The sequence below is a fragment of the Papaver somniferum genome, chromosome 9 (assembly GCF_003573695.1).
Source record: "Papaver somniferum cultivar HN1 chromosome 9, ASM357369v1, whole genome shotgun sequence".
NCBI lineage: Eukaryota > Viridiplantae > Streptophyta > Magnoliopsida > Ranunculales > Papaveraceae > Papaver > Papaver somniferum.
Genome location: NC_039366.1, coordinates 34,543,619 through 34,559,774, shown reverse-complemented (window position 1 = coordinate 34,559,774; position 16,156 = coordinate 34,543,619). Strand labels below are relative to the sequence as shown.

The window sequence follows — 16,156 nt, the reverse complement described above, 5'->3', positions numbered from 1 at the left end:
TTGAAACAAATTAGAACGAGTTCATTGACATGATGTCCGAAGTTATTTTAACAACCAATGTAAGAGACCAGAAGGTGCACTCTGGAGCCACCAAGAATGTTTGTTGAAACAGAGACCTGTTCACCTCCTATCAGAGGATAGGGGATGTCGAGAAACTCTTTTTGAGTAACTCATCTGCAATAGAGGTTGCATAAAAGGAAAACGTCGAGCAGAAGCTCATATTTGTAATACTCTCACATTGAATGAGGTTTTCATGTTCCAAGCATATGCAAGAATCTTGTATCTTGTTCTATTGTAGATGGAAAAAGATTTAAGATCTTAATTTTTTCTGGAAAACTTGTTGTAACAAGGCAGTTATTTTTTAAGCAAGAGTTATAGGACTTTGGGTCTATATAAGCTTAACGGAAAAAACTGATGATGTGAACATAGTTGATTCTTGTGCTTTCTTTATGTGATTGATTGTTTTATGTGGTAAGCTTGTAACCGTAAACTTATAAGTCAATGCTTAACTGGATAGCATAGGCTGCGTACCCAAATTTAGTTTGGACTTTGAACACAAAAGTGAAATCTGTGAAGAATCAAATTCGCTTTAAAACCTTTTAGCACAAATGTTCAGAGTAATTCTAATCCTTTAGAATTAATTCAGTTAGGCCTAGATGACATGAGTTCAACCTAAAATCACTGTGGTAAAAGATGGTTTATAACTTCCGTAGATGATTGTACGAGGTACTGTCTTGTATAATTGCTTAGGGATAAGGATGATGCCTTAGAAGCCTTAAGATGTATAAACTTGAAGTTCAACACCAATTAGAAGCCTTGAACATAACAACTATATCCTTAAGAAGATGATAATTGTCATGTTGATTAGTTCAGGATTACCTGCGGCCTTGTGGGGGGAGGCAGTCATGTTAACTAGTATATCCTGAATAGAGTACCCTTAAGGATCAGATAAAACTCCATATGATTTATGGATAGGTAGATGACCTTCTTATGAATGTGTCGAAGTGTGGGAGTGTTTGAATAAGTTTGCCATTCGTCTTCCTAAAAGAAGTAGATAGAAACCAAAAATGTTGATTGTGTCTTCATATAAGGTATGATGAGTATACTTCTACATATATATTTTTGGTTGTGTGTTCTGATTTTTCAGACTTTGGTGTGATTTTTTCTGACTTTGGTGTGATTACGATTACATAATCTAGGGATGCTGAGTTCTTTGAAGATGTTTATTCTTAAACCTGTACCTTATTAGAGATGTGTTATTGATCCCTAGACTTCTTATGAAGCCGAATTCATAACATGCCTAGCTTAGTCTAAGCCCCGGACTTGTAAAGAAGCCTTGATATCTACTGAAACCCCATTCTGGTAAGAAGCTTCATTTAGTGAAATGGACTCAGTCCGTCGGAACCTGACTTTGGAGGTTTATAGTTTACCTACAAAGAGTAAGACCATGAGATGTAAATGAGTCTTTAAGAGGAAACATTAGGTATATGGAACTGTAGAAAAATATTAGGCTAAGTTGGTAGCTAAAGGCTATAAACTGAAAGAAGGTGTATATTTCCTTGATTCTTATTCACATGTGACGAGATTTACTTACGTTGAGATGCTAATTGTTATTGCTGTCATAAACAAATTAGAGATACATTAGATGGATGTTAAGACTGCTTTTCTAAAATCATGAATTAGATAAAGAAATTTACATAGACCAACCTGAGGACTTTGTAGTGAAAGGTTATGATGACAAAGTTTGTAAGTTGAACAAAATTTTGTATGGTTTATAAAATAAGCACGTAAACAGTGACATGGAAAATTTGATCATGTGATAATGTATAGTGGATTTAAGTTAATGAATTTGACAAGTATATTTATAAGTAACTTGTTAAGGATGCCTGTGTGATTGTATGCTTGTATGTTGATGAAATGCTTATACTTGATACAAACTTAGATGTGATTAATTCCACTAAAAAAAAACATGCGCTGAATGAGAACGTTGACTTGAAAGACTTAGGGCCTGTTGATGTAATCTTAGGGATGAAGACTAGAAGATAATCTAGCATTTATAGTCTTAGTCGTTCTCATTATGTTGAATTTTGTGCTTAAGAGATACAATCAGTGTGATTGTAAGCCTGCTTGTACTCCGTACGATTATTCTTGTAGAGTCAAGAAAATTAAGGATGGTGGAGTATCTTAACTTGAATACTCAAGAGTTATAGGATGTCTGATGAATTTAATGAACTGTAAGTGTCCAGACATTGCCTAAAGTGTGAGTAAGTTAAGTAGATATACTTGTTGTCCAGAGAAAGAGCATTGGGATGCACTTAGTAGAGTATTACGGTACCTAAAATACTCTATTACCTTTTGTTTGGTTTATGAAAGCTATCTTGCTGTCCTTGAGAGACTTTGTGATGCAAACTGGATAGTTGACTCAGAGGAGTCTTAAGTATACGACTGGATATGTTTTCACTCTAGCAGGAAGGTTTGTTTTGGAAGATTTCCAAACATACATATATTGCTCAATTCATTATGGAATCTGAGAGTATTGCGATAGATAAAACACGAGAGAGGGCTGAGTGCCTAAGATGCTTTTTTAGAAGACATTCCTCTCTGGCATAGGCCTGTGCCAGATATATCTATATACTGTGTTATCCAAGCTATAATAGCTAAAGCTAAAAATAACTAATCTCAATTGGCGTTATTTCCATTGATTGGATAAAGTCCAAGGAGAATATCGCGCAACCTTTGACGAAAGGTTCATCCAAAGATATTGTTAGAAACACATCGAAGGGGATGGGGCTTAAGCTCATAAATTAAACTTTCCATGAAGGATACTCAACCTTGCTGACTGGAGATCACAAGATCAAGGTTTCGAATGAGACAACTAATTTGTGGTGGGTAAAGGTAGACACTATCAGAGAATTTTATTCTCTGTCCCTTCCCTATGGTGTAGACGTGATAGTGTGACTGCATGTGAAGGATGACTTTTAAGAAGTCTTAATGAGTTCTATAGTTTCAATTTAAGATTGAAGTGGGGTTAGCAGTAACACTCTTTATGGAAACTCACCTATCTGAATGAGGAAGTGGGCCGTTTCCTATGAGAATATGAGCTTTGATTCTTTAGAGCATTCTGAGAAACAGGATATGTCCAGGGCCAAATTCTACAAAACGGCACGAGCTTGGCAGCAATCTTGGAGATATCACCCGTGGTTGTTATCGCGAATTACATCAAATGCTAGCAGTTCAAGACATAGTTCACTGTCTCTAGCAAGTAATTCCGGTAATATCTCACTAAGCAAAGGTTCAAGACCTCATGGACACCTCTGCCTAAAATGGTATTTCCTGCGCTGTTTATGTGATTTTCGTTTTGATGGTTTTGGTATTACTGGAACTTAGGACCTAAAGGTAACTAAGGGTTCACTAGTTCATGCTTTTTCACTTTGGTGAAAGATACCTATAGTCTCACCATGTGAGAACTAAAGATGAAAGCTCTCAATATTATTATGATTTATGCAATCCATAGTATGACCTGGGGTCAACACACTTTTGTGTGAGGGAGAGGACGTCGAAATGACTAGTATGATTTCAACACTTGCACGATCAATCTGTTTGGATCGTGAGGTTGGGATGTTGATTTACCAAGATCTATTTGTGTTTTCATGTTTTATTGAGTTTTCATTCATGTGGGGGATTGTTGGAAAACGATTAATAAAAAAATAATTTTTTAAAGTTTTAATAAAAAATTATAATTTATTGTTTTCTTTTGTGAATGAAATTTTTTAGTCCCACATTTTGGAGTTTCCAATTTTTAGTAGTTTTAAGAAACTATATAAACTTCTTAGTCCCACACTGTGGGGTTTCCACTTCTTAAATTGTTTTATTCCATTATATAAAGAAATTCACTACTTTTGTAAAATCTATGGGAAAGGGGTTGCTCTATATTTTAGAGGGACCCCTAAGGGAAAATATTTTATAACGTTTTTTAAGAGTTCGCGATTTTCCTTAACGGTTTTTTCGGAGTTGCCAAGCTCAAGTTGAACATCTAATACATATGCTAGTAGTAGGTGTAGTAGGGTGTTTTATCCTGGAGATATCCGTCCTGTGAGGGTTATAGAATCACTCTTGAGTGTAGCCGGGCGCTAATGTCTTAAGGGCAACGTGTTGAACACGTGACTCACTCTGTTTTTCCAAAGTTTTGCCTTGTTGTTGTTGTGAAGATATGAGAAGCTCGTTCGTTTCGTCAATCGATCAATTCCATTATAAAGGAGATAAATATAAATTGCTTTTGCTTATTTGATTTTCAAAACTAGTCACAAAACACCAAGGTGACCAAACTTGTGGAACAAAAAATCCAGCCATATTATCTTTAATAAATAAAAACCATTTGATTAAAAAGTGACACAAAAACCCCATATCAAATAATAATGAGTAAATTTAGTTTTTATTATTTTAAAAAAAACCAAACATACCCTTTTTATCTTTCTTCTTCTTCTTCTTCTTCTTCTTCTTCTTCTCTCTTTTATTTTTTCTTTCATCTTTTCTTCCGCCACCTTCTCCCCACCACCATCACCACCAGCAGCAGAAAATAGCTCTGCGAAAACCAGCAGCAACACCTCCGCTACCACCATCAGCTGTACATTTGTCTCCTATGTCTCCTCCACGAACAACTCCGTCTATTTTTCTTCTATTTTTATGTTCAGATCTATCATCTCCTCTTCGTTCTGCACCACCACCAAATCGACGACCATTTCCTGGTCCTCCGTCAACACCTTCTCCTCAATCCCCTCAAACCAAGACCGTTTAAAGATACAAAAGAAATTCAAAATCACTACTCGTCCCTCACTTACCCGTCCGTGCCGAAAATTCCTCTCAGATTCAATAAATTTTACCCTATTTTGTTATCTTTACAACCAAACACGTACAATCGAAGGTTGCAATTTCTTCTCCTCGTTCTATGATTCATCGATTTGGTCTTATAGAAACTTTTTAACCTAGCCCAGTGGTATGTATTTCAATTCCTTTTTTTTAGTACTGCATGTCTGGTTTGAGTTTTTATTTCTCTGAAATTGGCTTAATCTGGTGAAAATATGATGAATTTGGTGGTTATATGATGTGGGTTTGATTGACTGTAATTCTTAATCATATTTTTAAAATGGGTTTTCAGTGTGATGTTTATGATGGTAATTCTTTGATTAGATGAGTTGAATATTGATGCACTATGATTAAAATGTGTTGTGCATTTTCATTGTCTTCTAAGGAGCTCATTTCATTTGTTGATTTACTTGCGTGTTTGCTTGTCTTGGTGTTGGCATTTTTCTGGGTGATTTCGAAAATTTTGTTTTGAAAGTGATGATGTTGATTGGGTTTTTATAATCTTCCATTTTCTGGATGTGTGTGCTCAAAATGGGGCTTGTATTTTTAAAATTTCAAATTGAGGTGTTCACTTATATTTTTGCAATGACCAGCTGAAGTTGTTTGCAGAGAAGGAAACTGGTGCCAGATTTGGGTTTGAGTGAAAACTGATAGACACGTCCTCCTTTCTTTCTACCTATACTAACTTGCTAAATTGCAGTTTGGCTTTCATTTTTATATGTCGTGGAGGACCATCCAGATTTTGTATGGGTGTTAAATTGCAATCTTCTATGGATGCTCTTTACTTAGCTTCATATGCAGGTAATCATGACATTTCAATGACGTCTTTCTATCAATGGACATGTATAATATCTCTTGTATTTTTTCTTGCAGTTGGACAAACATTTTCACGAGTTCAATTATGGTTTCATATTATTTATGATGAAACCAAAATTGGTTTCATCGTACTTATCATGAAACCAAAATTGGTTTCATCGTATTTTTGTCGATCTCGAAAAGAAGAAAACTTTCAGTTCTTGAGGCTAAAAAGCACTAGTGGAAAACAGAAGTTCCGCGACCGTCAGGACATGTCATATATACGTGTTATACGACTACTTTCAACCGTCTCTGTTGGGGTCTGTGATAAAGCGTCGCTGTCTCGTACGACCCTGAGTCGTGGGTCTCAAAATAACAACCGATTTCAAGGGTACCGAGGTACAGACCCTTAGCCGTGGGTCTCGGATTTAAATTATAATATAAAAAAAAAATATAGATTCAGATTTGCTGAAATGCCTGAATGGCTAAATCTGAAATAATCTGACTGCATCAAAGTCAAGTCAAATTAAGTGGAACACAAACTGAAATTCGAATGATACTTCAAATTTAAACTCAAACTGTGAATTCAACTTTCATTCATTTTATCCATTGGGTTTAAAACAACACAAAAAAGTATGAAATTCTGAGTTCATAACAATACATGGCTGAGCTAGCTAGTAAATTCTAATAACAACATTTTAAACAATAAAACGATAAGCACCTCCGATGACGATGAACTTAGACAATACTTCATGATTGATATCAAGTAGAGAACCCATGTATTTTTCCCTGGTTCACATATGACAAAAAACATCATTCCTGCAAAGCAAATCAACAACTTCGTTTAGTTCATCATACATGGTTGAGCAAAATAAGTTACTAGAGATGACAGTATTATTAAAAGTAAGTTAGGTAATATGTTACAGAATTCAATCAATGATCTGGACTCCAAAATGCCCTCCAGTAGAAGCATATGTAACTTAACAACTAATAATACTATCTCGGGTGAAGATGACCATCAAGACATGAAGTATTGGCCACACACTGCAGGAAAGTTATCCCACAACCATGACTACGAAAGGACAAGCTTGAAACAAAACAAGAGCTTCAGGGCAATCGAAAGTTGATACAAAGAAATGGGTTGAATACTTTGGAAGCTCATGTTTTTTTTGTAAGTAACAACATCACAGGGGAAGAAGAAGACACTTCCACAAACAATTTCCCTCACGAATACGGCTTAACTAGTAATATAAGAAATTAGAAATCAGAATGCATATGAGTGTTCATTAAAGACATCCAAGATTATGCATATGAAATTATAAATCATCAACAGCCAACATGTTATATATAGTGGAATACAAGCGGTTAAAATACTCAGAACATCACTGCCATTGCAAGAGTGCCCTATTTAATACAACTAGCATCATATTAATCCATGTGAGAGGACAAATAATAGGTAGCTTAAGTAATTTCATGGACCACTTTGCAGACACATATAAGCTACAAACAACTCCATAAATTTATAAGACGTCAGTCAAGTGATTTGACTCGAGTCATCCAAAGCATAAACAGTTCCCCAAAGAAAATCATTAAGCATAACCATCACCAGTGCATCCATTTAATTCTACTTGTGACACACTTGAAAGAAAAAAATAATGATAACGTGTTCTAGATTGTTGACCACCCTACAATGACCATAACTTTGAGCACCATACATAGTACATAAAGAATGCAACTTCTTTATTAAAAAAAATAACCCAATCAAGTTAAAACCAACAAGTCCCAAGACTAAACCACAGCCTGCAAGATTATCATGCAACACCGACATCGCATCCCTACCATTACTGAAGTAAATGAGAATGCAATAAGAATTTTACCTTTTTTTCTGTACTTTCAGGCTTTTTCTCTAACACTTAATGTGCAGTTCTGTTGATCTTTTGTTCAAGATTGCCTTTTGTTTCCACACCTCAATTTCCTTAAAGAACGAGGCCAAACTGCAGAAGAGAAAACCAACACACAATTAGACCAATAACCATCCTGGAATCAACAAAAAAAACCAATTTTTCAATTGAAAAACTAACCATTCTGGTAAGGAAAGACCATTCAGTTGTACTTCCAATAAAAATGAGATAAATAATTCAGATGTGCCATTCTGGTAAGGAAAGACCATTAAGTTGTACTTCCAATAAAAATGAGATAAATAATTCAGATGTATTTCAATTGTTCTAATAATGACGCACCCTCTGATTTCAACAAGATCGCCTGTCATGTCATAGTAATATGTCATAACACGTATAACAAAACAACAAGTACTCGTTAAAACCTAAAGGAGCCACATGATAAGTAAATAAATCACCACAAAAAGGAAGTACGTCTAGCAGGTGAAGGGGATTTTGAATTTCAAAATTTATAGCATTAATTCACATAAATTAAAATCAAAAATTGCAAAATCAGAATTCAAAAAAAAAGTTTTATAAGTTAATGTGACAGGGATTAGATTATTCTAACTTCCTCCTAAGTATTAGTTTGTACAAGTATTTCAGGTGACCGGTACAGCTACTGGTATTCCTGATATAAACTAATAGGATGTACTGCCCATAACAGAATGAAAACAGAAAAAGATGGAACTTAAGTTGGAAGAGAAAATATAATGGAAGAAAAACTGTGGAGTGAATATGTTAATATTGCTCTATATTCCATAAAGGTGCACCGAAATAGTACCGGTCAGCATCAATATGATCGGGTATCAGCTGATAGGCTCGAGTATTAGCTGATACTGTGAACCATGAATAAAAATACGTGATCAGGATAGTACAAAGGATCTACAAGAGACCAAACATAAAGAACATCAGTGGCCCATTGAGTGCATATTTGAACCGAAGTTGATGTCCAGCTAACATTAATCAACTCTGAGTTGAATGACGGTGAGCCAGTCCAACCTGTAATAAGCATGTTTGAATGCATGCTAGCGAACGCGAAAATCAGGTGGAAAAATGTATAGGAATAACCAAATGGCACAGCATCAGGTTCTCTGTCCTTTCTCTGCTCAAAGTTCACAAAAGGGTTTCTGTCACCTACACCAAAAGGTCAAACATGGTCAGAAACAAACACAAGGAAAATGGTGCTGTTTCGAGAGGGCACATACGAATTCCATTTTTGATGACTGTTTATCGCCAGAGAACAGAACTTAACCATCCTACAATGGAAGTTTATATCTTCCTAAAAGATAGCATGTTCTTATCATATTACTATGAAAGGGTCTGTAGATGAAGCCTTGAAGGTACCTGACTTTAGCGAGGATCCAGCCCGGCAAGCACAGTACAAGACAGAGATAACTGTTGTGAGCATACCAAGAATTAGCTTACGCGTGGTTACTCCTTTTGAACTGTTGTTGAGACCATTGCACACGTAATCTCGAGACTCACTTGAGAGAGCACTGTAGAGCACATACGAACAGTACACAGAAATAACAGAAGATGGCAAAAGACTTGCATTAGCCTGTATCAACCCCAAAAACCCACATCATTATAATTGAGCATTGAAGAATATCTCTGATACAATGCTGAATCAGATGTCTTTCACTATATTTCAGGGGGAAAAGAGTCAAAATTTTCTATACCTGCAATGTAATAATTACAAAACCAAATGCGAGAATGATGGTCATGACAATAAAGAACACATTAAGATTGCAGTCATGGCCTGAGGGGTTGAACCAAGCGAACATTAGTCCTGATATTGTAAGTGTTGTTATATAGCACACAAATACAGCAAGTAACGGTATGCACCTGCTATAACCCATCAATTATATAAAGCAAAGACTGAAGAGAATTAGAGAAATATACTTGTCAAAGCGTACTGGAAAGAAAATGAAGAGGATAAGATGGAAATGTTTTCCGTACCATTTGCGTTCACCTCTCTCAACCCAGACATCATTCCATGTATTTGTGGCATCCAGCAGTATAATAACTGGAACCAGAAGAAACAACCCCGATCTAAAGTTTGATAATGTTCCTGCAAATTCAGTGTACGAGTTTCAGGATGAGAAGCAAGCATATTATTTTTTTGCATAGAGCAGCAATAAACCAATTTAAAGGATTTTATACACGCATTTGAAGACAGAATTCAGAACGTTAACTATGAACCTAGAAAGAAGGAAAAATAAATTAGTCTAAGTTCAAAAAAGAACATTTACTGACATAAATCAAAAGACAAGTCAATACACCCACAGACCGTATAATGAGATAATGTTATCAGGAACGAAAAACATGAGGACCAAGAGCAAATCCCACACCACAACCTTCACAGTCCTTCATCTCTGGGTTCTTCTGCTTCTTTCTCTCTCAGGAGATTGAACCAGTGGAAGACTCTGCACCTACAAAAAAAAAATCCCCAAATCAAAATTAAACCCAGATTCAGAAATCTAAGATCAAGAAATTGAAACCCTTAATTCAGAATTTATTAATTAGCCAAACCCTGAATCTAAAAGAAATCAAATATCAAGATCAAAACCCTAAATCAAAACTTCTATTTCAACAATTCATGATCAATAAACGAAAACCCTTTATCTAAAAATCAAAACCCCTAATCAGAAACTCTGATTCATCAAATCAAGATCAAGATATGGAAACCCGTTATGAAAAATTTATAACCCTAAATTTAAAAACCAGAGATGAAGAAAGCTATACCACAGTAGGATTAAATTCCTTCAACTTCTGCAATTTCGTCAACTCAATTTAAGTTTCAGCTGTTCTTTCCCTTGAATCTCCAACTCATCTTCTTTCAATTTCAACATCTCGTCACGATCTTTCTAGATCTCTTAAGTTTTCTCCTAAACCGCAAAGATGAAAAGAAGAAGATGGTTCAAAAACAATAGATGGATTTCTTCCTGACGGGGAAAGGGGCTATGTTTAAGAGCAACGATTTAATTGATTTCTCCATTTCCATGAAGCCAGTTCCTTAGGTTAGAGAGGAGACCAAGAGCAGAAGAAGAAAGAGAAAGAAAAAGAAAAAGACTGGAAATGGGTGAGAGAAAGAAGTATTTATATGCTCCATAAAATAATAAAAAAAATTTCAAATGTGAATCGGTTTGGAAGGGTCGCGGGATCGGTAGTAGATTTAGGGTAAAATAGTAATTATTCTGAGACGGCTATTAATGCTCTCGAAATTTTTCCTTGTTTTTATCATATCAGAGACTGATTTTACGGGTCAGCGGCCCAACTACTGTGACCGGGGGTCTCTGCCGTAGGTCGCTAAACACCCATTTTCCACTAGTGAAGGGATTTGTTCCTAACAATAATATCTTGATTGTGTAGGCACAACATGGTTGCTTAAGGTCTAGTACGTTAAGAAATTTTTGGTTAAATCGAGATGCCAAGGACGAGGATAAAAGCGATATAGATTTTTTGGAGGTGTAGACCCAAAGCACTATAGTGAAAAGGGATATTGGAAGGTGAGTGAATGAAATCATTCTCATTTGAATAATCATAAGATAGTTACTTATTCTTAAAACTGATTACACTTTTTTATTTGTCAAATGTTAAATAATGGTTTCTTGGTAGAATGGTAGTGTATGCTCTCTATTATATTATTTTTCATAATTTTTTAGGGAATTCAGAAACACTGCACCAGTTTCATTTCTGATAATTAGGCACTAGGTAATTTTGATGGAACGTTAGAAATTATGAAACCCGATTACCAGTGCAGATGGACAGTTGCATTTGATTTCGTGAGTTGTTAAAATTAACAAGTTCTTCCATGGGATTTTTGGGTTTGCGAGACACTGATCAATAAACTTAGATTGCAGTAAAACTTGTAAATTTTGTATCATACGATTTTGTAATTCATGGGTAGCGGTATTTCAGTAGTGATATATTTTGTATCATACGTTTTATGTGTCCCTTCTTGTAGCTTTTCTCATTGATTTGCTTTATTCTTCGTTAATTAAAATGATCTGATCTCAACAAAAACACTGTAACTAAACAAGTCAGAGTCTTACGTACCCGCAGTACAATGAATTACCATTGTAGTTTTACCTTCTTTTGCCTGTATGACTTACCTTTGGGCTTTGGATATAATGAATGAATTGAATGACCCTGTTCTGAATATTGAAACCTCTATGTGTTCATGCCTTACAATATTTGTGCAAGTTTCAAGTTATTATTTTTATAAGACAACACAGGTTATTGCTATTGGTGTGGTAAAACAAAATGAATCATGGTTTATAATTTTTCTTGCAGTTGAATTCTGACGAAAGCAATTATGGTTTGATCTAGTCTTATCCTTACTTAAATCGAATTTTGTTTATGAGTTTAAATTGTTGTCGTGTTTGATATATGTGGATTAGGATTTACAATGCTAGTTGTGATGGAGATTATGTGCTTTGAATCAAAGAAGTGGTATTTGTGTTTAGGTTAAGTCTGAAACAGAAAAAATTGAGTTACAAATTGTTGTTTGTGGGTGCTTTACAGAATGTTATGAAACTGAATTACCTGTGATGTTGCTGAGGTAGTTGTGTGGTTTGAATTCTAGTTGTAACTAATGATGTTGCTGATGTTTGAATGAAGTTTTTGTTTCATCTAATATGTGATTTTTTTCTTCTAGATTTTCTGTCGACGAAACCAATCTTGTTGGTGTTTCATATAAATGGGTTGTGGAATCAGTTACGAAGGAGGTCAAAGTTCTTTAGGATATCTCTTTGCCGGTCCTGAGAAATCAAAACCATTTTGCACCTGTTGCACTTGCTGCTGCTTCAACTGCAACTGCTGCTGCTAAGGCCCCCCAGTTCAGGTGGAACAAAATGTACCTGTGGTGCAAAAAGATAAGCTGGGTCCATCAGGAGTGGTGCAAGGTTTTCTAGACAATAACTATTATCGCGCTAATGACCAAAACACTGAAAAATTCATCCGTTAGTGTTTTCGAATCTTTGTGAAATAGCATTTTAGGCATTCCATGTCAATCATGACATTCCAATGATGTCTTTTCTATCAATGAACATGTATAATACCTGTTATAATTTTTTTCTTGCAGTTAAATTCTCACGAAACCAATTATGGTTTCATCTTATTTATGATGAAACCAAAATCGGTTGCATCGTCTTTATGAAAAAACCAAAACCGGTTTATCTAATATTTTTGTTGGTGGTGGTAGTGGGCGGTCGTGGTACTGGTGGAGGTAAAACAACAGTTGGAGGTGGTGTTGGTTTTGGCCGGCGTTGGTGATCGGCGGTGGTCGTCAGTGACGGTGGTGGTCGTCGTTGGCGGCGGTGGTGGTGGCGCGGTGGTGGTCGTCGGCGGCGGTGGTTGCATGGTGATGGTTGCGTGGTGGTGGAGCGGTGGCGGTCCCCGCAACGGTCGGTGGTGGTGGTGGTCGGCGACGGTGGTGGTGGTCGGTGGCAATGGTGGTGGTCGGTGGTGGTTGTGGTGGTCGGTGGCGGCGGTGGTTGCACGGTGGTGGTGGTCGGCGGTGTGGTGGTCGATGGGCGGCGGCGTTGATGGTCGGCGGCGGCGGTCGGCGGCGGCGGCGGTCGGTGGTGGCGGCGGTGGTTGCGCGGTGGTGGTCAGTGGTAGTTGAACGGTGGTGGTGTTGCTGGTGGTGGGTTGTTGGTGGTGATGAGAATATAATAACGTTGAAAGATGGGGTTGATTTTTTTTTTTGCAGGGGTCATCAACTATTAGAAGGATAATATAGACAGTTTATGTTAAATGGGGTTTTTGTGAACAATTTGTTTTGTTGGAGTTTTTGTGTATGAATAGTGACACCTTTGGAGTTATAACTCGCGGACCGTTTGATTTTTTTCTTTATTTTAATTATTGCACCACATTTTAATTTTTGTGTATGAAGGATAATAATATTTTAATTTTTTTCTTTAGTTTTTGTGTATGAAGGATAATAATATTTTAATTATTGCACCCAACAATGACTTGGGAAATAAATAAAATAGCCACATTGACCCCTAGATGTAGAAGATATATATGAAGAGGGTCGGACAAACAAACTCCTTCCCAAATCCGATCACCACATTTTCCTCACTATGAAGAGCGAAAAGCCGATCACCACCAATTGAGAAGTCGCCAATTGCACCACCATCACAACTTGTTCCGATACTTGATGTTAAAAACCAGTCTGGACTACAGAACATAGAGATACGGTCATTTAAGCAAGATAAAATCTGCCCTCCATGTAATGCTAATTTAGGATAACTAGGTTCAACTATTTTACGCTGTGTCCCCCACTACAAAACACGTGGCTTGTAGGGACGGCCATTTTTTCAAACTATCCCTAGAGATGGTTATTTGGAACGTTCATGGTTTGACCGTCCATATAGGTCACGGGATAATTAATTTAAGGCTATTTTTAGGCCTTTCTTAAAAGAAAATATGACAAAAAAGTATCAGTGACGGTAGAATAGGAGACGGACAAAAAAACCGTCACAAATGCTTCTTGGGACGGTTTTAGGGCTTTTTGGGACGCTTTTTGGCCGTCCCAAGAGGCCTTCTATTTTGTAGTGCCCTCTGAGTTCCATCTAATGCCACCATCCGTACCTCTTATATCCATAAAACCCAATTTTTCATACTCATATCCGTACCTCTTATATCCATCTAATGCCACCATCCATCATGAACTCCATAAAACATCGACGAATCATATGGACACGGCCACAGTGATCGTCCATACATATTAACGGGGGTGGCATTAGCATACCAAACCATACTTCTATCTCTAAGATCCAAAAGACTAATGTACCTTTTACCAGTCTTTTTTGTCAAATTAAAAATCATTAAACAGTTATTTCCATCCAAGCATTGAATCCTATTAGCATCACAGAGAGGCTCATATGCTATTTTATCGAAAAAAATCAGTCTGTTCTCCAGTAACTTGATCCCAAACTCCAACTCCGTTAATACCAGTTCCGCTGCATGCCGCAAATAACTTACCATCAGAATTGCAACATAAAGCTCCAGCAGTAAAGCTCTTCACCTGATTTTCATGGTTTAGCTGAAATGTATGCTTCAAATCACCTGTTGACGAACTAAAAAGACCAATACCAGAGTCTTCTCGTCCAGACCTTTTGCAAGCACTAAGCACAACATTCTCTAAATCGATCCAGCCAATATCGTTAATTTTTTGATAATTGAGATTTATTGTTGGATATTCTTCGAGCATCCAATCATACAGACGGACAATTCCGTCATGAGCAACAGCACAACCTCCATCAGGACTTGCTCTAATTGCAGTACAATTTCCAGAATCTTAACCCTTAACAGAGCTCGTTAGTCTTAATCGGTTACCATCGAATTCGCCAAACCTTGCAGTTCTAACATGATCCATCAGACCATAATAGAGAGCTTCCCTGTATAATAATTTGTCAGGTATGTGAGGAGGCACATAAACCTCACCTGTGCTTAGAAGATCAAGAAGAACAGAAAAACAATCCGGGTCTCCATCAATAAAGTACTCTTCATTAACTTCTCTTGGTTGGAGATTCCATTCATCATCAAACATAGCTCCAAACATGGAGCTTCTGCCTGCTGCACTTGCGAGAGTTGTAGCAGTTGTTTCAAAGATTTTTCCTCCAACATTGAGCCTAACCTTGTCAGTTTGCACTCCCATGTTTCCACTTGGTGTTTTCAATATTCGATCTTATTACTTGCAGAAGTTTTTAGATGAATACTTCTTGAGAAAACCAAAAGAGAAAAGCCTTAAGATCGGGGTACAGTTTGTATATCTTGGAAGCGCATAGTTTCCCTTTTCTCTAACACTTACCTAATACACGGTTCCATCTCAGATTAGAAGTTGGCTTTAATATAGACTACTTCTATGAGGAAACCTAGATGATCTATTTCTAAAAGATGCTTATTTTCATGAATTCATCATCTGCATTCCCATCATCAGGAGCTTCGAATTCATTCTATGTTCCATCTGGTCCAATTAGCTTCACCTTGTATGTTGTCATTGCAGACACCTCGAAAGAGGGGGAAGCTTTAATACCAAATGATTTTGGGATGTTCTTTATTGAACCGAGAGAAGATGGTTTTCTGGATAACCGACTGGTATTGGCGCTTTTGTTCTGCGTTCCAGTTCTGGATATGCAGGAACAAGGAAGCTTCACGGTCGACATGCTTGCACCTAACGCAATGTAAGTTTACTCACTTGTTTCCTGAGAAAATAAAGCAACTCAAGTCAAAGAATGTATTTACAACTGACCCAGAATCTGGAATATTGTCAAACAAGTCACTGTTTTTTGTTTGCTCTACTACACTGTTCTTGGACCATGGCTTTATTACTTAGATACTCAGATCGGTATGGGTAACGTCCAACATCAAATGATACTTCAATCATGTACACAAAGTTCTACCTGATTAAGAAGTGGAATGAAGCCATCTATTTCCTAAAAGGGCACCAATTATGTTGGAGCACTGCGAGAAAAGGCAGCTAACATATTTTCTGCTACTTGCTCGAGGCTCCCCCAGGTGCTGGAACGGAAACGTAGTATATCGGA

The 16,156-nt window shown here is 36.9% G+C and overlaps 1 protein-coding gene and 1 pseudogene across 1 annotated transcript; both read right to left on the bottom strand.

Moving 5' to 3' along the window:
* Nucleotides 1-6,432: 6,432 nt before the first annotated feature.
* On the bottom strand, nucleotides 6,433-12,490 carry LOC113311754 (probable serine incorporator). Its single transcript, XM_026560551.1, has 9 exons — nucleotides 12,461-12,490; nucleotides 9,889-9,955; nucleotides 9,558-9,669; nucleotides 9,278-9,443; nucleotides 8,943-9,156; nucleotides 8,598-8,732; nucleotides 8,380-8,434; nucleotides 7,536-7,652; nucleotides 6,433-6,477 (listed from the first exon to the last, which is right to left on the bottom strand). Exons 1-8 carry the CDS (start codon nucleotides 12,488-12,490, stop codon nucleotides 7,565-7,567), a joined length of 867 nt encoding a protein of 288 aa, XP_026416336.1. The 3' UTR covers nucleotides 6,433-6,477; nucleotides 7,536-7,564.
* A 1,119-nt stretch (nucleotides 12,491-13,609) lies between these two features.
* Nucleotides 13,610-15,267, bottom strand: LOC113311752 (annotated as a pseudogene).
* Between the last annotated feature and the right edge of the window lie 889 nt (nucleotides 15,268-16,156).